Source organism: Macaca mulatta, chromosome 10 (assembly GCF_049350105.2).
Source record: "Macaca mulatta isolate MMU2019108-1 chromosome 10, T2T-MMU8v2.0, whole genome shotgun sequence".
Lineage (NCBI taxonomy): Eukaryota > Metazoa > Chordata > Mammalia > Primates > Cercopithecidae > Macaca > Macaca mulatta.
The window spans coordinates 31,586,487-31,608,452 of record NC_133415.1 but is presented as its reverse complement, the minus strand read 5'-3'; the positions used below and the strand labels follow the sequence as shown (position 1 = coordinate 31,608,452).

Below are 21,966 nucleotides of genomic sequence, written 5' to 3'. Positions count from 1 at the left end.
TATGTGTTTTTTGAGACAGGGTCTCACTCTGTCACCCAGGCCGGATTATAGTGGCATGATCTTAGCTCACTGCAGCCTCAACCTCTGAGCTCAAGCAATCCTCCTCACCTCAGCCCCGCAAGTAGCTGGGAATACAGGTGCATACCACCATGTGTGACTAACTTTTTGACTTTTTTGTAGAGGCAGGGTCTCACTATGTTGCCCGGGCTAGTCTTGAACTCGTGGGCTCAAGTGATCCTCCCGCCTCGGCCTTGCAAAGTGCTGGGATTACAGGCATGAGCCACTGTGCCCAGCCTTATGATAATTTGTTTTTTAATTTGTGTTTTAAATTTTATGATCTAAAAAGTTTTAAGAATATTCTGGATTGTCTGGAAGATCACAGAGACTGCTCCTCGAGAGCATGTTTGGGAGTGTCGGCACCCAGAGTCTATCTGAAGGGAGAATGTGACTCCTAGGAGAATCTGCGGGTGTGCAAGGGGCCCATGGGGGTGTCTATGCATTGCTCCGTTTGAGAAATTCCAGAGTGTAAAGGTCCATTGTGTTTAGGACACAGACCAGTGGTTGTGTTTGAGTCTGGTTTTGCATTCTAGCTTTGGTCAGAGCTGTCTTCTCAGAGCCTTCATCTGTCACACACAATACTGAGTCTTCAGCGTGGCACCATAGGCAGAGACTGCTGCCTGAGCCCACATGCCTCCTGGGGCCACCTCCCTCATTCTCTATCTTGTTCTCACACATGCCAAGCCTGGCTCCAGCACAGCCCTGGCACTTGCTATTCTTTCTGCCAAGGGCACCTTCCCTGCAGACCAGCAGGTGGCCGCTGCTGTCACTGTTCGCTCTTGGTTTCACTGAGGCATCACCAGCCACCCTGGCTGAAATTGCCCCTTGGCCTCCAGCCTCTCTGCTCTCTGAAATGAGGGTGACAGTTACACCTACTGCACGAGGTTGTTGTGAAGATTGAATGAGATAGTGAATGTGTGGAAAGCACGTAGAGTGGTGTCTGGCATTCAGGAAATGTTAGTCGTCATCGTTTCGTGGTGTTACATATTTATTCACAGAAATGGTCTGGGAAGGGACACAGCATTCGTTTTCATGCTATGTACTTCTTTGACCTTTTTCTATGTGTATGTGTTACTTTTGTTATTTTTAAAACCAGTACCAGCCAGGTGTGGCTCACACCTGTAATCCCAGCACTTTGAGAGGCTAAGGTGGGTGGATCACTTGAGGTAGGAGTTTAAGACCGGCCTGACCAACATGGTGAAACCCCGTCCCTACTAAAAATACAAAAATTAGCCGGATGTGGTGGCACACGCCTGTAGTCCCAGCTACTCAGGAGGCTGAGGCAGGAGAATCGCTTGAACCTGAGAGGCGAAGGTTACAGTGAGCCAAGTTCGTGCCACTGCACTCCAGCCTGGGTGACAGAGTGAGACTCTATCTAAATAAATAAATAAAGCTAGTATGTTTCCTGCCTATCTAGATTTCTGATTATGTAACCCACTATTGAAAAAATTTGATTTCAATCCCTCTTGACATTGACATTTTTCAGTCATTTTCCCATTTAGTGGTAACAGCTTGTGTATGGCTTTAGCCCCCACTGTAGAGTAGTACCTCCTGTCACACATACTCCATTGTTGTTTTGCAGTTTCAAGGCTTGTCTCATGGCTTTTTTTTTCAACTTGAAAAAATTTTTTTTAGTTAGAAAAAAGTGGGGTCTCACTATGTTGGCCAAGTTGGTCTTGAACACCTGGCCTCAAGCAGTCTTCCCACCTCGGCCTCCCAAACAGCTGGGAAGACAGGTGTGAACCACCTCATCCAGCCTTGTCCATCTTTTAACATGAAATTTTAAAAATATACAGAGGGGCCAGGCACAGTGGCTCATGCCTGTCATCCCAGCACTTTGGCAGGCTGAGGCAGGAGGATCACTAAAGTTTGGAAAACTTTTTATTTTGAAATAACTTCAAACTTTCAAAAAAGTTGAAAAAAAGAGTGTAGTAGAACAACTCCTATATACCCTTACCCAGATTTACCAGGTTTAAAATTTTAGAACCTTTGCCCTGGTGTGTGTGTGTGTGTGTGTGTGTGTGTGTGTGTGTGTGTGTGTGTGTGTGTGTGTGTGTGTCTGTGTGTGTATGTCTGTGTGTGTGTGTCTGTGTCTACACGTGTGTGTGTGTGTGTGTGTGTGTGTGTCTGTGTCTGTGTCTACACGTGTGTGTGTGTGTGTGTGTGTGTGTCTGTGTCTACACGTGACCAGCTTGGGCAATATAGCAAAACCCATCTCTTTTTTTTTGAGACAGAGTTTTTGCTCTGTTGCCCAGGCTGGAGTGCAGTGGCTCAATCTCAGCTTGCTGCAACCTCTGCCTCCTGGGTTCAAGTGATTCTCCTGCCTCAGCCTCCCAAGTAGCTGGGATTACAGGCGCCTGCCACCATGCCTGGCTAATTTTTGTATTTTTAGTAGAGACAGGGTTTTACCATGTTGCCCAGGCTGGTCTTGAACTCCTGGCCTCAGATGATCTGCCTGCCTTGGCCTCCCAAAGTGCTAGGATTACAGGCATGAGCCACTGCGCCCAGCTAGCAAAACCCATCTCAAAAAAAAAAAAAAAAAACCAAAAAAAAAAACATTAACTGGGCTATGATGCTACACACCTGTAGTCCCAACTGCTCAGGAGTCTGAGGCAGAAGGATCACTTGAGCATGTACAGTGAGCTATGATTGTACCCCTGTACTCCAGCCTGGTCGACAGAGTGAGACCCTGTCTCTAAAAAAATACATATACGTACACAGAGAAATCGGAATAATTGAATACTAAATATCCATACACCCACAACCTAGGTAGAATAGTTAATATTTTGCCATGTCCACTTAATTCTATGTGTTGGGGGCTATTTTCCTGGAGTGTTTGAAGGTGAGAAGACATCACTCACTTCTGCCCTGGGCACTAGCACCAGTGTTTTTCTTCTATGGAAGGGTCTCTGCCCTGTGCTGTGCTACCTCACTCCTGGGAAGATCACAGGCCTCACATATATCACATGTCTAGTCCAACTCAGATTACTCCATGACTTCAAACTTGTATTTTATGGCTTTTTTATTTTTATCTGGTCAGGGTTTCATGCATTGCATTTGGCTGTTATATCTCTTTAGAATCCTTTATCTATTTCAGTCTTTCCACTTCTCCCCTGACCAACCTTCCTTCCTTCCTTCCTTCCTTCCTTCCTTCCTTCCTTCCTTCCTTCCTTCCTTCCTTCCTTCCTTCCTTCCTTCCTTCCTTCCTTCCTTCCTTCCCTCCCTCCCTCCCTCCCTCCCTCCCTCCTTCCCTCCTTCCCTCCTTCCCTCCTTCCCTCCTTCCCTCCTTCCTTCCTTCCTTCCGTCCTTCCGTCCTTCCTTCCTTCCTTCCTTCCGTCCTTCTTTCGTCTTACAAAGTCTCACTCTGTCACCCAGACTGCAGTGCAGTGGCGCTGTCTTGGCTCACTGCAACCTCAGCCTCCTGGTTTCAAGCTGTTCTCCTGCTTCAGCCTCCCGAGTACCTGGGACCACAGGCGCGTGCCACCACACCCGGCTAAATTTTTCTATTTTTAGTAGAGATGGATTTTACCATGTTAGCCAGGCTGATCTCAATCTCCTGACCTCGTGATCTGCCTGTCTCAGCTTCCCAAAGTGCTGGGATTACAGGTGTGAGCCACCATGCCTGGCCTGACCTTGATACTCTTTAGGAGCGAGCAGGTCTCCTTTCTGGAGACTAGAGCAGTCTCAGCCAAGACAGTGGCCAGCAGGCCCGGAGAAGTCAGAGAGCAGGGAGAACCTACAGGGCCATTTTCTTTTTTTTTTTTTTTTTTTTTTTGAGACAGAGTCTCGCTCTGTCGCCCAGGCTGGAGTGCAGTGGCGCAATCTCGGCTCACTGCAAGCTCCGCCTCCCGGGTTCACGCCATTCTCCTGCCTCAGCCTCCTGAGTAGCTGGGACTACAGGCGCCCGCCACCGCGCCCGGCTAATTTTTTGTATTTTTAGTAGAAACGGGGTTTCACCGTGGTCTCGATCTCCTGACCTTGTGATCCGCCCGCCTCGGCCTTCCAAAGTGCTGGGATTACAGGCGTGAGCCACCGCGCCCGGCCGTACAGGGCCATTTTCAGGCCGGAGTCCTCAGGAGGGAGCCAAGAAGTTCACAGGGTCAGGAGTAGGATCCCAAATCAAAGATAGAGTCCACTTTCTCTTTTCTGTATCAAAACCACTTTGAGCTTCCCAGCCACGTGGAGCTGCTGTTCTCATTGAGAGGGAAGCATTCTAGAAGCTTGACCCTTTCCATAACCACCAAAGTCTAGTTCTCTTTAGAAGGTACCAGAACCTCTTAGCCACATAGGCCTTGAATTCTGCAGCCTGGAAACCCCTTCATATCTCCACCATCGCTTATCCAGGGAGGCTGATCACTTCAGAGCCAGTGAGTCCCACAGTTGCGTATTCTTACTCTCACTGTCCTTGGCCGCTAGCTGAACTGGAAGCCCTTTGTCAACTGTCCTTTTGTGGCCACATCGTGTGCGGCTCTAGATTTCCTGCCCTCTGTCGCGTCCGTCTACTGCTACCCTCCACACAGCCGTGGAGGAGCTGAGCTCCCCACCTCCTCAGCACCTATCCAGAGCCCACCCTGCACCCCCAGGTCTTGGCCCACTCTTCCCAAGGACACAGTGCCCTGGTGACTCTCAAGCAGAGGTGTGGAACCTTCTTCCATACAGGTTGCCAAGCCCTTGACCAGCACCTGCACCCTCCCTTTGATTGTAAAAGGAACAAGTTCATGAAAGAGCTCCAGGAAATAACAGACATTAAAGAAGAAGAGTGAAATCCCTAGCAACCCAGAAATAATCTTAATATGTGGCCACTTTTTCCCATCTTTGTTCTATGCATATATGTTTAGATTTTTTTAAATCTATATCATATTATTTATACATTTTGCTTTTTTTTCACTTGACATATTGTGATTTCTACATGTGTCACCAAATAGTCTTCGAAAATATGATTCTTGGCTGAGCACAGTGGCTCCTGCCTGTAATCCCAATGCTTGGGGAGCCCAGTGCGGGAGGATCTCTTGAACCTAGGAGTTTAATACCAGCCTGGGCAACGTAGTGAGAGCCTTTCTCTACAAAAAAATGTAAAAAATCAGTAAAGTGTCTGTTTGCATGAAAAAAGAAATAATAATAATTAAGCCGGGCATTGGCCGCTACCCCATCTGGGAATTGAGTAAGTAGCACCTCTACCTGGCCGCTGCACTGTCTGGGAAGTGAGGAGCACCTTTGCCCAGCTGCTGTGCAACCCTCCAAGTGTGAATTGGCAGCCTTGTGTATGATCTTTCTCCCCTCCCCAAGTTTGCATTTTCAACATTAAAGTTTACTTTTACATTAAAAGTTTAGAATTGGAAAAATAATAATAATAATTAGGCCGGGCGCGGTGGCTCACACCTGTAATCCCAGGACTTCAGGAGGTCGAGGTGGGCAGATCACTTGAGGTCAGGAGTTTGAGACCAGCCTGGCCAACATGGTGAAACCCTGTCTCTACTAAAAATACAAAAATTAGCTGAGCATAGTGGTGCACACCCATAGTCCCAGCTACTCGGGAGGCTGAGGCAGGAGAATTGCTTTAACCTGGGAGGCAAAGGTTGCAGTGAGCCAAGATTGTGCCTCAGCACTGCAGCCTGGGTGACAGAGCAAGACTCCATCTCAAAAAGTATAAATAAAATAATAATTAGCTGGACATGGTGGAGCACACCTGTCCTCCCTGCTACTGGGAAGGCTGAGGTGGGAGGATCACTTGAGCCTGGGAGATCGAGGTCAATGCTGCAGTGATTGTGATTGTGCCACTGCACTCCAGCCTGGGTAACAGAGTGAGACCCTGTCTCAAAAATAATTAATTATACTTTTTTTTTCCTGAGATGGAGTCTCGCTCTTTCGCCCAGGCTGGAGTGCAGTGGCGCCATCTTGGCTCACTGCAAACTCCACCTCCCGGGTTCACGCCATTCTCCTGCCTCAGCCTCTGGGTAGCTGGGACTATAGGCACCCGCCACCACGCCTGGCTAATTTTTTTTGTATTTTTGTAGTAGAGACGAGGTTTCACCATGTTAGCCAGGATGGTCTCAATCTCCTGACTTCGTGATCCGCCCACTTCAGCCTCCCAAAGTGCTGGGATTACAGGCATGAGCCACCGCGCCTGGCCAATTTATTATACTGTTAATATACTGTTACTTATTTAAATGCCCCTTTCAGGTGGACATTTAGTGTGTTTCTATGTATTTTGCTGTTATAACATTTTTGTTCCTAAATCAGCTTTTTAAAATTTTTTGGATAGATTTCTCAGGGATGGGATGTTGGGTGAAATATGTGTGGCGATATTGAGAATTTCTGATGCATATTACCGACTTGTTTTCAAAGCAGTGTTGTCACAGTTTACAGTCCTGCCTGCTGTGTGTGATGTGTCACAGCCCATCCCATTGTGCCCTCCTTGCCTCAAGAGATGATGTCTTCATCTCCCCCACCTCTCCGTCCCTGGCCCAGTGCCTGACCCATACTGGGTGCTTATAAGTGTTTGGGGGTAGCAAAGCCCCCGCTTACCACAGACTCAACATCACTGATGGGAGCTCAACGTCCACTGAGGGGTCTGTAAGGATCAGCCCGTCCAGCTGGGCATCATGCACAAGTTAAACCTTTTGGTGTTTTTGAGATGGAGTTTCGCCCTTCTTGCCCAGGCTGGAGTGCAATGGCACAATCTCGGCTCACTGCAACCTCTGCCTCCTGGGTTCAAGCAATTCTCCTGCCTCAGCCTCCCGAGTAGCTGGGATTACAGGTGCCTGCCACCACGCCCAGCTAATTTTTTGTATTTTTAGTAGAGATGGGGTTTCACCATGTTGGCCAGGCTGGTCTTGAACTCCTGACCTCAGGTGATCTGCCCACCTCAGCCTCCCAAAGTGCTGGGATTACAGGCGTGAGCCACCACGCCTGGCCAAGTTTAACCATTTATACTACTGATGAGTCTCTCCCTGCTTCCCACCAGCATCTGGAGCAGAAACAGGGACAACAGCCCCTCACCTGCACCTGAGCAACTCTGCTTTACCTGTTACACACATGGGGATTCTGCCAGAGATTACTGTTTGGAAAATTTGTGCTGCCTGGCCCATGAGAGTTCTTGTGCTCTCCTCCCTGCCTCCCCAGCAGCATCCCTTCCTCCCAGCTCTGGCTCGCATCCCGTTGTTTGCCTTTCCTATGCATTTGTTGCCCTCCACAGTGCCAGGCTTAGGACCTAATGCTCCTGTGGCTGAACAGGCTGCCTTCTCTTCTCTCCTGGCTAAGCTTTCTTCGAATGTTAGCTGTGAGACCCATGACACCTTCTCTGGGAACTCCGCCCCACTGTAACTGTTGCTCACCTGCCTCCAAACTAGACAGGAAGTCCTTCAAGTGCAGGAACAGGGCTTTTTCCTCTCTGGCACAGCACCTGGTGCACACTAGGGACTCAGTACCTGAATGGATGGACAATGCTTATTGGCAAAATTATCACTGCTCAGTGTGCCTTTTCCTACCCAGTCTGAGTCTCTGAGAATGCTCTTGGAGAATGAATCTGTGGTTACTTTTACACCTACAGGGCTTAGGGTTTCCTGAGCAAATAACCTCCTTTCTCCCTCTCTTCTTGGCACATCAGCTCACCCGACGACTGCCGCCCATCAAAGAAGCTAAGCCTCGGTTACAGAAGCTCTTCCGGGACTTCTGGCTATATTCCGTTCTGATGGGATTCGCTGTGGAGGGCTCAGGTAGGGGGATAATCTCTCTCCCGGGGAAGATGGAGTGCAGAATGAAGATAAAGGTGAGGTCAGAGCCCATGTAATTATGAATATGAGCATGTTTAAATGAGTCCACATGCAGCTGCTTCTTCCTGCAAGTATTAGCAAGTGTTACTGTCCCCAGATGTAGTTTAGGGTGCTGAGAATGCCGCACGCCTTAGGAAAAGTCTGTCCAAGTTAGGTAATAGACTCATTTGTGTGCCTAGTTTTTGGGATAATTGTCTCAAAGGACCCATGACTATAGAAATGGTCAGTCGACCTCACTGCTGTGCTTTCTGACCAAGGTGATTTCCTCATTTGTGTTCACTTTATTGCAGGACTCTGGCCGGAAGAGTGGTACGAAGGGGTCTGTGAAATAGCCACCAAGTCCCCCCTGCTCACCTTTCCCAGCAAGGAGCCACTGCGGTCCGTCCTCCAGTATAACTCAGCCATGAAGAACGACACGGTCACCCCTGTAAGGATTCACATCTCATTTTTACCATGCTCTCTGGGCCAATTAGGGCAGATCCTTTCATTGCCATTATTAACACATGTTGCCAGCCACTGGGACCTGTTTGTCCTGGGAGGTGCCCCCTGAGCCCTTGGATGTTTCTCTCCCTCCAGGCTGAGCTGAGTGAGCTCCGCAGCACCATCATCAACCTGCTGGACCCCCCTCCCGAAGTGTCCGCACTCATCAACAAGCTGGACTTCGCCATGTCCACCTACCTCCTCTCTGTGTACCGGCTGGAGTACATGAGGTACACGTGCCTTCACCACCATGCACATCCACATTTGAGCAGGGTTTTCATTTTTGTGCCCTCGTAAGCGTGAGACTTTTTTCAACTCCTCCCAAGACATGCAAACTTTCTGAAAAACCAAGCAAAAACACCTTCTACTTTTCTCGTATGCCCCTCATTCATGACCACCAAGTACGACATCTGGTAACACCTCCCAGTATCTAAGCTCCGCCTTATCCCCTCTCTAATAGGAAACAGGCTTCTGGGCAGTCGCAGTCAGTGTTGTGAACTCAGCCCACGGGCTGAGCGAGGCCCTTCTGAGGACCCAGCCTCACTGAGTGCGTGTCTAGGGCACTCACTGAGCTGCCCAGGACCACGGTTGAGTACAAACAGCAAATGCGACATGAGGTGGGGCCGGCTCCAAAACAATCCTGCATGTGGCCCGACGCTCAGGACATACCTGTGGCCACAGCAGTCCTTACAGCAGTAGTAACTCTTTGGAGCTACAGCTGTTATCATGTTGACCTCAGAAGTAAACGTGAATTGAGTGCCTGTGCTGTACCAGGTACTGTGCTGCATTACCCACGTTTACCACTCCCGACATGCCTGTGAGGTAGGCGGTGTTATACAGACCCACTGTACTGAGGCCTCAGGCATCCTGGGATAGCAACTGAGTACATTGTCTACAAAATGATGATTCCTGTCATCAAGAAAAGGTCAAATTACACTCAGCTTAAGTCATGGGAGAGTGCAGATAAGTCGTAGAATAATTCCTTTCACAAATGATTTGAAAAAGAAAGTGTCCTAAAAGAAAGGCTATTTGGAAAACACTATTTTAGCCTTTCTTTGTTGCCACCAACCCTCTGGTAAAATAGTCCTTGAAAGCTCAATACATAAAAGGAAGGCAGAGTGCTTTGGTTGCATCAGAATGCACCCCCACCCTCCTGCTCAGTCTCCTCCGCCCTGCCCTCAGCAGCCCAGGGCTCCACACAGAGCCAGATATGGAAACCCATTCTCCCCAAGTCCCACAGAGCCAAGGGAGTTTTGACTTTGGTCTTTTTTTTTTTTTTTTTTTTTTTTGAGACGGAGTCTCCCTGTGTTGCCCAGGCTGGAGTGCAGTGGCCAGATCTCAGCTCACTGCAAGCTCCGCCTCCCGGGTTCCCGCCATTCTCCTGCCTCAGCCTCCCGAGTAGCTGGGACCACAGGCGCCGCCACCTCGCCCGGCTAATTTTTTGTGTTTTTAGTAGAGACAGGGTTTCGCCGTGTTAGCCAGGATGGTCTCGATCTCCTGACCTTGTGATCCGCCCGTCTCGGCCTCCCAAAGTGCTGGGATTACAGGCTTGAGCCACCGCGCCCGGCCGACTTTGGTCTTTTTTCATTATAAGTGTCTTTTATTTTGGCCGGACATGGTGGCTCACACCTGTAACCCCAGCACTTTGGGGAGGCCAAGGCGAGTGGATCACCTGAGGTCAGTTTCAAGATCAGCCTGGCCAACATGGTAAAACCCCGTCTCTACTAAAGATACAAAAATTAGCCAGACGTGGTGGCGGACGCCTGTAATCCCAGCCACTCACTTGCCTCAAGTGAGGCAAGAGAATCACTTGAACCCGGGAGGCAGAGGTTGCAGTGAGCCAGGATCATGCCACTGCGCTCAAGCCTGGGCAACAGAGCGAAACTCCATCTCAAATGAAAAAAGTGTCCTTTATTTTCAGTTATAAAAGTAATATAAGAACATTGCACATGCAGCCAGGCGCGGTGGCTCACGCCTGTAATCCCAGCACTTTGGGAGGCGGAGGCGGGTGGATCACAAGGTCAGGAGATCAAGACCATCCTGGCTAACACGGTGAAACCCCGTCTCTACTAAAAATACAAAAAATTAGCCAGACGTGGTGGCAGGTGCCTGTAATCCCAGCTACTCGGGAGGCTGAGGCACGAGAATGGCATGAACCCGGGAGGTGACGTAGAGCTTACAGTGAGCCAAGATCGCACCACAGCCCTCCAGCCTGGGCAGCAGACCGAGACTCCATCTCAAAAATAAAGAACATTACACAAAAATGGCTAAGTGCGGCCGGTCGCAGTGACTCACACCTGTAATCTCAGCACTTTGGGAGGCCGAGGCAGGCAGATCATGAGGTCAGGAGTTCGAGACCGGTCTGACCAACATGGTGAAACCCCGTCTCTACTAAAAATATAAAAATTAGCTGGGCGTGGTGGCACATGCCTGTAATCTCAGCTACTCAGGAGGCTGAAGCAGGAGAATTGCTTAACCCAGGAGGCAGAGGTTGCAGTGAGCTGAGATGGCGCCACCGCACTGCAACCTGGGCGACAGAGTGAGACTCTATCTCAAAAAAACAAATGGCTAGGCAGTGGCTCATGCCTATAATCCCAGCACTTTGGGAGGTGGGAGGATCACTTGAGCCTGGAAGTTTTGAACTTGTGCAACAGAGCAAGAACTTGTCTCTACCCCCCCCCCAAAAAAAAAAAAAAAAAAACAAAAACAACCTAGCCAGTTGTGGTGGAACATGCCTGTAGTCCCAGCTACTTAGGAGGCTGAGGCAAGAGGGTTGCTTAAGCCTAGGATGTTGAGGTGAGCTATGATCAAACCACTGCACTCCAGCCTAGGCAAAAGACACTGTCTCAGAAAAACAGAACATTTATGCAAAATCTTGCAAAATAAGTAGAGAGAGAAAAAAACCACTGACCTCACCATCATCCCCTATAGCCTGTTAGTATAGCTGCTTGTAGTCTTTTTTCTGAACAATATATTTTCAAAGAAAAAACAGCCAAAACAAAACAAGCCAGACCCAAACAGAGCAAAAACATGGCTTTCATCCCAGCATGCATGGCTAGAAGAGGTATCTCCAGACCCTCTCAACCTCATGTGGTTTGAAGGCAAAGCTACCTCTGCCTTTCCCACAAGTATGCGCCTGAGTAATTTTCTCAGGTTCTCAGGACAGGCTCTTAACTGGCAGAGGAAGACTCTAAGAGGCAGCCCATAGCAGCTCCTGTGAGCCCACCTTCCACCTCGGGCTGCCTACCAGGCCCTTGAGGGCACTCTATTAGCATAGAGAGGCAACCTCAAAGCCTTTATTCAGGAACTTGGCCCAGGTTCCCAGCCACTGGGTATTGAGAGAACTTTAAAACCACGAAGTGGAGAATTTGGGAAATCAAGTTAAAGGTGTGTGCACGTGCACACTTGAATGCATGTGCTGAAAGCCACCTGGCCTGCCCTCCTGAGGCTTAACTCTTGACAGGCTGGCGCAGAGGCCAAGCCGCTGCTGCCTTAGTGGAGCCCCTGGAACTCTGAACAGCCCTTTACAGCACCCATGGGACAAGTGTATGCGCTTTTTCCTTTTTCTCCTTTTCCCCCTGAGGTTAAAGATATTTTTTACCATAAAAGAAAAATGTACAGGGTGTGTAAAACAAAAAAGAAAAGAGGAAACACTGGAATAGTACAGAAGATGCTAAAGATGAAAAAAGACAGGTGTCACCTTAGTAGATGTGAATACCTCGTTTCTACTATCCTACTGTTAATGGCCTCTTAATTTCCCTCTAGAAATTTTCTGTGCATAGGCAAGCATGCGTAGCCTACACATACACATGCACAGACAGGCCTTTAGGAAACCTGTCAGTGGGATCATGCTGGACATGTGTTCCCTGCAGCTTGCTTTTTTCTGTTAATATATGTCTCGCACATTTTTTTGTAACAGCACATGTAGAGAGCTGCCTCTCGTGTGGTGGCTGCATGATGTGTCATCGAATGGGTGTACTTTGGCTTATCTGCCCAGTCTTCTGTTGATGGACATTCAGAGTCTTTCCATTTTGGGTAATGCCATCAGTGCTATTAGGAGAATCCTTATGCATGTAACCCTTAAGATATATCCTAATGGTGGGGCTGCTGGAGTGAAAAATATGGGAATGTGTAATAGATGGTGCACGTCACCCTCCAGAAAGTCCACGTCAGTGTACGCCCTTATGAATGGCAGAAGGCAAATGTTCTTCACAGCCTTACCACTTATGGGCGGTGTCAAATCTGTGATAGGGAGGGCCTGGATTTTTCAAAATTTATCTAAAGCTGTTTTCTTCTTAGGGTACTGCGTTCAACAGATCCTGATCGCTTCCAGGTAATGTTCTGCTACTTTGAGGATAAAGCTATTCAGAAAGACAAATCTGGTAAGCTCATTATTGTGGTGCTTTCATGATGAATTGAGCTTTAATAGGATAAAAAGCAGTACTACTTCCTCTTTTCTGTCTACATGTAGAAAATGTTTTATGAAGTTACATACTACATTAGAAAGATCAGTATAAAACATATAACCTTCAAATGTACACCTTAATGGTTCTGCCACTGGTGCAAGGGCCCCAAAAAGAAGGATGGTCATTCTAGCCCACTGTCTATGCTCAGGTGTGCTCCAGCACTCATCTAGAGGGACCAGGGCTTCTCGGATGGTCACTGATGGACCTGCAGCATCTTGCTGTTGCCAGAGAGCAGTCATGGTTTTTTAACGTCAGGAGCAGGGAACACAGTAGCTCGTGCCTGTAGTCCCAAGTTACTCAGGAGGCTGAGTGGGAGGATCGCTTGAGCCCAGGAGTTCAAGGTTAGAGTGAGCTATGATCATGCCACTGCATTCCAGATGCAACTTGTCGTCAGACCCTGAGTGCACAGAGGGCCTCAGCTGTTAACAGCCCTAGCCCAGAAAACCAACTCCTAGGAAGACAGAGAAATGGTGGAAACTGTAGGAAGGCATAAAAATGTTACAATTACCAAAACCCCATGAAGACAAAGCTAAGATAAGAATAAAAAGGAGAGATGGAAACTGGGAAGAGTACAAGGAGACTGGATTGATGGAAGTGTCCTCTAGATTGTTTGGGTAGTGGTCGCATGAGTGTATACAGTTGTTAAGTCATGGAATTGAACACATAAGAGCTGTGGATTTTATTATATGCAAATTATACCTCAAATTTTTAAAATTACAAAAGGCTAATATTAAGTAGTTTTATAAAAATGTATTTAGACAATAAAAAGATATTAAAATAGAGACAACAAAGGAAAAAGTTAAATACTGCATAGAAGCACTTTTTGGCCAGTTTTAGTGTAAGGGCACTAAGAAGTCTGATTTATAAGGTGTTTAAAATCAAAAATTTAAAAGATGCTGAAATATTAGACCTGAGTTTTAATTAAATGCTTAGAATAATTTGATTATTTTTGTAATTATGGTGAAATCATGTTTAAGTGTGCAAGAGAATTGGGGAGAATCCACAAATTTTGATTAACTGTATGAATAAATTCTTTGAGGCATGCTTATTGATAAATTCTTGAGATTGACAAATTTAATATTAATGAAAGTACAACTAGCAGTGTGTAGTCCTTTCCGCACCGGAAGCCGTTGATAGGTTGGTGAATCTATCAACTTGTTCTTGCCTATGGAGAAATTATTTCTGATAACTACTTGTACCATTTTTTCTTTTGTTGAAAAATCAGGCTGGGCACAGTGGCTCACGGCTGTAATTCCAGCCCTTTGGGAGGCCGAGATGGGTGGATCACCTGAGGTCAGGAGTTCGAGACCAGCCTGGCCAACATGATGAAACCCCATCTCTACTAAAAATAAAAAAATTGGCCGGGCGTGGTGGCTCACACCTGTAATCCCAGCACTTCGGGAGGCGGAGGCGGGTGGATCACAAGGTCAGGAGATCCAGACTGTCCTGGCTAACATGGTGAAACCCCCTCTCTACTAAAAATACAAAAAATTAGCCGGACCTAGTGGCGGGCACCCTGTAGTCCCAGCTACTCAGGAGGCTGAGGTAGGAGAATGGCGTGAACCTGGGAGGCAGAGCTTGCAGTGAGCCAAGAACGTACCACTGCACTCCAGCCTGGGTGACAAAGCAAGACTCTGTCTCAGAAAAAAAAAAAGAAAGCAGCCTCTCACTACCCTTGAGCATCTGTCCAGGTCACACTGACAACTTTTCAGATTGCTGAGGTCCCGCTTACCTTCATAAAAAATATCTATGAAAGGCCTCTTTATGTCTCAGGCTCCATGCTGGGCATGAGGTGCAAAGCTGATAGCACCTGCCTTGTTTCTCTGCCTGGAGGCAGAGGGCAGACCTGGCATGTAGTCATGCAAATTAAAAACACTGGATAGAGAAAACAGCATGATGGAGTGTGAATTGGCATTTTATTACAGTTCTTCATCTGCACTGTGATGATCACTGTGTTCTGTTGCTTTTTCTTTTCTTTCTTTTTTTTGAGACAGTGTCTTGCCCCGTCTCCCAGCCTAGAGTGCAGTGGCACAATCTCAGCTCACTGCAACCTCCACCTCCCAGGCTCAAGTGATTCTTGTGCCCTAGCCTCCCAAGTAGCTGGAATTACAGGTGTGCACCACCACACCCAGCTAATTTTTGTGTTTTTACTAGAGACGGGGTTTCACCATGTTGCCAGGCTGGTCTCGAACTGCTGGCCTCAAGTGATCCACCCACCTCAGCCTCCCAAAGTGCTGGGATTACAGGCGTGAGCCACTGTGCCTGGCCCATTCTGTTGCCTTTTACAGCCTACTTGGCACCCCTGTAACAGTGAGCATATCTGGTGCTCAGATCTTGGTTTCTAATTAGTATTCTCCAATAAAAGGAACCAGGGCTCCATGGAGAAATGGTTGATTCTAGGGAGCCTGTACAGGATGAGCCTGGGGCACCCTGTTGCACCAGAAAGTAAGGATACACCAATAAAGAAGAAAAGAGAAGACATGGGGCCTGTCCAAATGACACAGGAGCCAGCCTGAAAGAACTCCCAGTGGCCAAAGCTGGAATGATTTGAACAGAATAAATAGTATTGGATTATAACCCAACAAATAAAAATCCACGGTTCTGTAATGATTAGACTATCGAATAAATTAAAAATGGGGAAAAAGGCTGAACCTTCTTTACAGAATTCCAACTACTATTAATAAAAATAGAAGGGGCTGGGCACAGTGGCTCATGCCTGTAATCCTAGCATTTTGGGAAGCCAAGGCAGGAGGAGCGCTTGAGCCCAGGAGTTCAAGACCAGCCTAGGCAACAAAGTGATACCCTGTCCCTAAAAAATAAATTTTTGTTTTGTTTTGTTTTGTTTTGAGATGGAGTCTCACTCTGTCACCCAGGCTAGAGTGCAGTGGCACAATCTCGGCTCACTGCAACCTCTGCCTCTCAGGGTCAGGCCCTTCTCCTGCCTCAGCCTCCCAAGTAGCTGGGATTACAGTGGTGCGCTACCATGCATGGCTAATTTTTGTATTTTTAGTAGAGACGGGGTTTCACCATGTTGACCAGGCTGGTCTCGAACTCCTGACCTCGTGATTCACCCACCTTGGCCTCTCAAAGTGCTGGGATTACGGGCGTAAGCCACCGTGCTTGGCCAACACTTTTTAAAAAGTAGAAAGAACAAGGAAAATAGAAAATTCTTGTGACAACCATAGTAACTACTGCAGGCAGAATTCATTCATGGATGCCAAAGTAAATGGGCAAAATCTTAAAGAGAAACATGATGTCTGCATAACTTCAAAGTATCTTCCCCAAAATATCAATCACTATGGTGGCTGTAATTCTCATCCACAAATTTCTTTCAGGTGGTAGCCCTTAATTCCTTGGCTCTGAGTGTGGGCTGTCCTTAGTGACTTTCTTCTAAAGAATGGAGAAAGGGGGGCCGGGCGCGGTGGCTCAAGCCTGTAATCCCAGCACTTTGGGAGGCCGAGACGGGCAGATCACGAGGTCAGGAGATCGAGACCATCCTGGCTAACACGGTGAAACCCCGTCTCTATTAAGAAATACAAAAAACTGGGCCGGGCGCGGTGGCTCAAGCCTGTAATCCCAGCACTTTGGGAGGCCGAGACGGGTGGATCACAAGGTCAGGAGATCGAGACCATCCTGGCTAACACAGTGAAACCCCGTCTCTACTAAAAAATACAAAAAACTAGCCGGGCGAGCTGGCAGGCGCCTGTGGTCCCAGCTACTCGGGAGGCTGAGGCAGGAGAATGGCGTGAACCCGGGAGGCGGAGCTTGCAGTGAGCTGAGATCAGGCCACTGCACTCCAGCCTGGGCGACAGAGCGAGACTCCGTCTCAAAAAAAAAAAAAAAAAAGAAATACAAAAAACTAGCCGGGCGAGGTGGCGGGCGCCTGTAGTCCCAGCTACTTGGGAGGCTGAGGCCGGAGAATGCCGTAAACCCGGGAGGTGGAGCTTGCAGTGAGCTGAGATCGCGCCACTGCACTCCAGCCTGGGCGACAGAGCGAGACTCCGTCTCAAAAAAAAAAAAAAAAAAAAGAATGGAGAAAGGGGACCGGACATGGTGGCTCACACCTGTAATCTTAGCACCTTGGGAGGCTGAGGCAGAAGGATTGCTTGACCCAGGAGTTCGAGACCAGCCTGGGCTACATAGTGAGACCCCCCAGTCTCTACAAAAATTTAAAAATTAGCTGGGCATGGTGTTGTAGATCTATAATCCCAGCCGCCAGGGAGGCTGAGGTGGGAGGATCCCTTGAGCCTGGGAGTTCAAGGTTGTAGCTGAGCTATGATCTCACCATTGCACTCCAGCCTGAGCAACAAAATGAGACCCTGTCTCAAAAAAAATAGAAAAAGGGAAAAATGGTAACTCAAACCAAGTGGTCAAGGTTAGCTTCACCAGTAATAAGAGATACTGTTACCACATACCCCTTACGTGATGCAGAAAGAGCACATCCGGGCCAGGTGCGGTGGCTCACGCCTGTAATCCCAGCACTTTGAAAGGCCAAGGTGGGCGGATCACGAGGTCAGGAGATCGAGACCATCTTGGCCAACATGGTGAAACTCTGTCTCTACTAAAAATACAAAAAATTAGCCAGGCATGGTGACAGGCGCCTGTAGTCCCAGCTACTCGGGAGACTAAGGCAGGAGAATGGTGTGAACCCAGGAGGTGGAGCTTGCAGTGAGCCAAAATCGTGCCACCGCACTCCAGCCTGGGCAACACAGTGAGACTCGATCTCAAAACAAAAGAGCACATCCACTCTATGGAGTTCTCCCCCAAATCCTGTAACCCTGGTCTAATCGTGGGCAAGCATCAGACAAACCTAAATTAGGGAACATTCAACAAAATAACTGTTCTTCAAAAGTGTCAAAGTGACAAAAGACATTGACAGACTGAGGAGTCACCACATATTGGAGGGGAATAGGAGACACAGAGATTAAATGCGATCTGGTGTCCTGGGTTGGATGCTGAAACAGAAGAGGGGCACGTGTGGGAGGCATGGAAAATCCAGACGAAGTCTGAAGTTTAGGTAATAGGATTATATCAATATCTGACTCAGTTTTGACACATCAGCCTGGTTACTGCAGATGTTAAAATCCAGGGGAGCTGGGTGAAGGGTATATGGGAGCTCTGTGCTGTCTTCGCCACTCTGTAAGTCTGAAATCATTTCAAAAGAAAATGATTGAAAGTTGCTAGTATTCTCTCTCTGTTGCTGCACCTTATCTGTGGAAACCTTCTTGTTTCAGGGATGATGCAGTGTGTGATTGCAGTCGCAGACAAAGTATTCGATGCCTTCCTGAACATGATGGCAGATAAAGTAAGCCTCTCCTGCATGAATGCGTCTGTCTGCTGGAGGCACCTGGGGCACTGCTGTACCTGTTTCTTTTGCATCTCTAGGCCAAGACCAAGGAGAACGAGGAGGAGCTGGAGCGGCACGCTCAGTTCCTGTTGGTGAACTTTAACCACATTCACAAGAGGATAAGGAGGGTGGCAGACAAGTATCTGTCTGGTCTGGTGGATAAGTAAGCTCATTTTCCTGCTAATGTTTTGTGTGTATGTTTATATACTTCTGTGATTTCAAATGCCGGGAAATATCATCCTTGTATTATTAGCCTAGGAAAAATCGGAGTCAGAATGAAAACTCTTAAGGCGATGCAGCCTCCCTCCAATGTCAGTGAGTTTGCTGCAGTGTCTGAATTTTGGTCCAGAAACTTCTGTTCATTCTGAGCTGTTAATGTTACTTACAGCACGTTTGCTGGGTGCCACATCACTGTGTCTCTCAATCCCACCCACCCTGACTCCTCAGTCTGTCAATGTCTTTTGTGACTTTGACACTTTTGAAGAACAGTTATTTTGTTGAATGTACCCTGGCAAGACCTGGTGCACCATCTTCTAGCCCAGGGCCCAGCCTGAGGTCCCCTGGTAGAATCAGTATCTTTGGGCTTCTCAGGAACAAAAGCCCACACAGCCCCTTCTCTGCTATACACTCTTTGTGCTGGGAGCCAAAACAGACCCTCTTGGGACATGTCCCCACACTGATGAGAACTCTCAGAGGTGGGCTGGGCCAGCTTCTCCAAGGTGAGAAGGCCAGAGGCAGCAAAACACCCACACGGAGGCTGCCTACGGCTCCCCAGAGGTATCCAGCGGTTCTGGAGCCTGTTGCAGATGCTGTGTGCCTGGTCCAGCATCATCAAGGGTAGTCAGGAGCCAGCCAAGGGTCATGAAAATGAGTCCAGCACACACGTGGTGTGTGTCTGAGCTGGGCCTCCTGAGCAGTGGGCCACTGGTGGGTCACAGCTGTGCAGAGACACCTCTCCTTCAGCCCTGGGGCCATCAGAGCCCATGGTCTGTCTTACCCCAGGGTGTCAGGTAGATACTGCTGTTTTCTCCATTATGTGAGAAATAATGGAGAACCCTGGTCAGAAACTAAGAGGATTGCTTTGGGAAGTGAGGGGTGTCCTGGCCAGTGCATAACCAAGGCAATTGGTGTCAGGTTTATAGCAGGTCACTTGGGACATGTCTGGCCTTAAGAAGTGGGTCTGGCAGGGGCCTGGGGAGCCTTTCTGACCAGGCACTGCTCACCTTGCTGCAGTGAGCCTGAGGAGGCAAGGCATCCTGCTGCAAAGGCCGCCCGACCTCCCCCTTCAGCTGGCCTGCAGCAGGTATGGGCTCTGACTGGCAGCTGAGGGGGTTCCTAGAAGCAGACCTTCCTTGGAGGTTTGGCTCTTGGTCCTGAGAGCCGGCTCTTTGTGCAGGTTTCCCCACTTGCTCTGGAGCGGGACTGTGCTGAAGACCATGCTGGACATCCTGCAGACCCTGTCACTGTCCCTGAGCGCTGTGAGTGTCCCCAGGAGACCTAGGGCCCAAACACTACCAGCACTACCACCACCCCGCCAGCCCTGTCCGCCCTGTGTTGTGGCTTGCTTCTCTGACAATAAGCCTGAACCTAATTAATGCTACAGGTGTCGAGTTGGGGGTGAGGGGGCCCAAATTCACCTGGTGTTTTGCAGTAAGTTGCATCAAGTATGGAGGCCTGTCACAGACAGACAGTTGGTGGGAAGGGGTGGCCCATGTGCTTGCTAGTGGCAACTTGGGGAAGGCAGTTTGCAAGACGGAGTCTCGCTGTACTTGCAGGATATTCACAAGGACCAGCCTTACTATGACATCCCCGACGCCCCCTATCGGATCACGGTTCCTGACACATACGAAGCCCGTGAGGTAGGCCTGACACGATCCCCTGCATTAAGGGCCATCTTTACCACAGTTCCCTGAATATGTCCACAAGGTGGTCATCCTGCATGAGCTCACCCAGTCCCCAGCAATTTGAGGTGTGGGTGGTACTGGCCACATCCCCCAGTGAGGAGACCAAGCCAGTGAGGAGACCAGGCCCCATGGTGTGCAAGGGGAGCTGGCTGCCCCCAGGTTGCTCTGTCTTCCAAGTCCAGCTCTCCCACCTCAGCCATGTTGACTCAGCTGTGTCCTCAGTTTAGCTGCCAAAGAGGTCTTCAGCTACCAGCCAGTTTATAGCCTCAAGTCTGCATCGCACAAGCATGATTTTCAGGTGGACTTCACTTCTCTGAGGTGCACTGACATTTTATTATTGTGGTAATAGGGGAACATGCCTTTGACTTGTGCTATCCCATGGGGAAACTGGCAGAATAAATCACTCCAAAAGAGGAGGATATACTGGGTCTCTCCTCTCCCCAACTCGGTCTCAGAGCCCTCACTGTGGCAAGACTGAAACTCAGCTCACAGCTCCTTCAGCCTGGGCTGAGTCATATCCTACCTCTGGACCTCCCTTCCAGACCAGCTGTCAATGGCGAGTTTCCCACAGAGTGGTGTGGCACCGAAGAGAATTTTGCCACCCAGAGCCTGCCCTTCCGTCCAGTCCCAGACCCAGGACACAAGTTGCACAGTGGCTCTGTGACATGTTACTCATGTAGATTCTGCCACAAACCTTGTGCCGGAATTACAGACCACAGTGTGTGTGGGCTTCCTGGCCCCAGGCGCCCTGAGGTTCAAACTTAGTGACTGTGCTAGTCTCTTGGGTTGCTGTAGCAAAAGACAATGGACTGGGCAGCTTTAAAGGACAGACATTTATTGTCTTACAGTTCTGACGGCCGAAGTGTAAAATCAAAGTGTCCGCAGAACTCGTTTCTGCGGAGACCTCTCCTTAGCTTGTGAATGGCAGCCTTCTCCCTATGTCCTTACGTGTTCTTCCCTCTGTGCACACCCTCCTCGCTGCTCCAGTATTTCTGTGGGTCCAGATTTCCCTTCCACACATGTAAGGAAGGATACTGTCCAGATTGGATCAGGACCTACCCTGTTGGCCTTTTAATTGAATCACCTCTTTAAAGCCCTGTCTCCAAATGAGTTCTGCTCTGAGGTACTGGTACCAGTTAAGGCGCAGCATAGGGATTTGGGGAGACAGTTCAGCCCATGACAGTCACTACAGCAGCTCAGATGAAATGACTTTGGGTTGTTGAGAAGCAACTTCACCCTCTTCCAGAGCATTGTGAAGGACTTCGCTGCACGCTGTGGGATGATCCTGCAGGAGGCCATGAAGTGGGCACCTACCGTCACCAAGTCCCACCTGCAGGTACTTTCTTGAAACCATCAAACTGCAGTCTCCATAAGCTCCTTCAAGCTCCCCAAAAAGCTTTACAGAGACATGTATAACTCAAAATCCAAATAGCACTAGTGTGAATGGAGACCAAAAACATCAGTCTAGGGCCTGAGAATAATAGATGCCTCAGAGGCTGCTCTGTGTTAGGAGCGCCTGTGGGATGAGTGCTGTTCAGGGCACAAGGAGGGCATCTGACAGCTCATACCAGGTGAGGTGGCAGGACTGTGGCAGGACTTGGGAGCTGCTCACAAGAGAGCACGGGCTGGTGTGGTGGATGTGGGAGGCTGCCAGATGGCAGCATCTCTAAGGGCCAAGTGCATTGTTGGCACCTATGCCCAAAGGTGGGGGCCTGACCAAGGCTGGTGGAGCAGAGGCAGAGTTGGGGACTTGTGTCCCAGTAAAGCTCCACATAAGCTGCACATGGAGGTGCATGGGAGTCTCAGACAAAAACACTGGCTTGGAAACTCAGATGACCACGAGGTAAACCATGTAATGCCACAGGGTGTGAGAGGAAATAATTGCCTTAAAAGGAATCAAAGATGAGAAAAATACCTCTAGAAGGAATCTGTGTTAACAG

At 48.7% G+C, this 21,966-nt stretch overlaps 1 protein-coding gene across 7 annotated transcripts in view; it reads left to right on the top strand.

Annotated features, from left to right (window-relative positions):
• The window catches only part of PI4KA (phosphatidylinositol 4-kinase alpha), a 146,813-nt gene that overhangs the window by 81,554 nt on the left and 43,293 nt on the right, over positions 1-21,966 (top strand). For all 7 annotated transcript variants that reach the window (XR_013399527.1, XR_013399528.1, XR_013399529.1 and 4 more), the window contains 9 exons: positions 7,664-7,772; positions 8,120-8,256; positions 8,406-8,539; positions 12,609-12,691; positions 18,010-18,080; positions 18,161-18,285; positions 19,519-19,600; positions 19,898-19,981; positions 21,273-21,362. Coding sequence is in view for 4 of the 7 variants with exons in the window: in XM_077950618.1 (XP_077806744.1) it covers positions 7,664-7,772; positions 8,120-8,256; positions 8,406-8,539; positions 12,609-12,691; positions 18,010-18,080; positions 18,161-18,285; positions 19,519-19,600; positions 19,898-19,981; positions 21,273-21,362 (915 nt within the window). In the remaining 3 variants the exon portion in view is untranslated. The remainder of the gene's footprint in view (positions 1-7,663; positions 7,773-8,119; positions 8,257-8,405; positions 8,540-12,608; positions 12,692-18,009; positions 18,081-18,160; positions 18,286-19,518; positions 19,601-19,897; positions 19,982-21,272; positions 21,363-21,966) is intronic.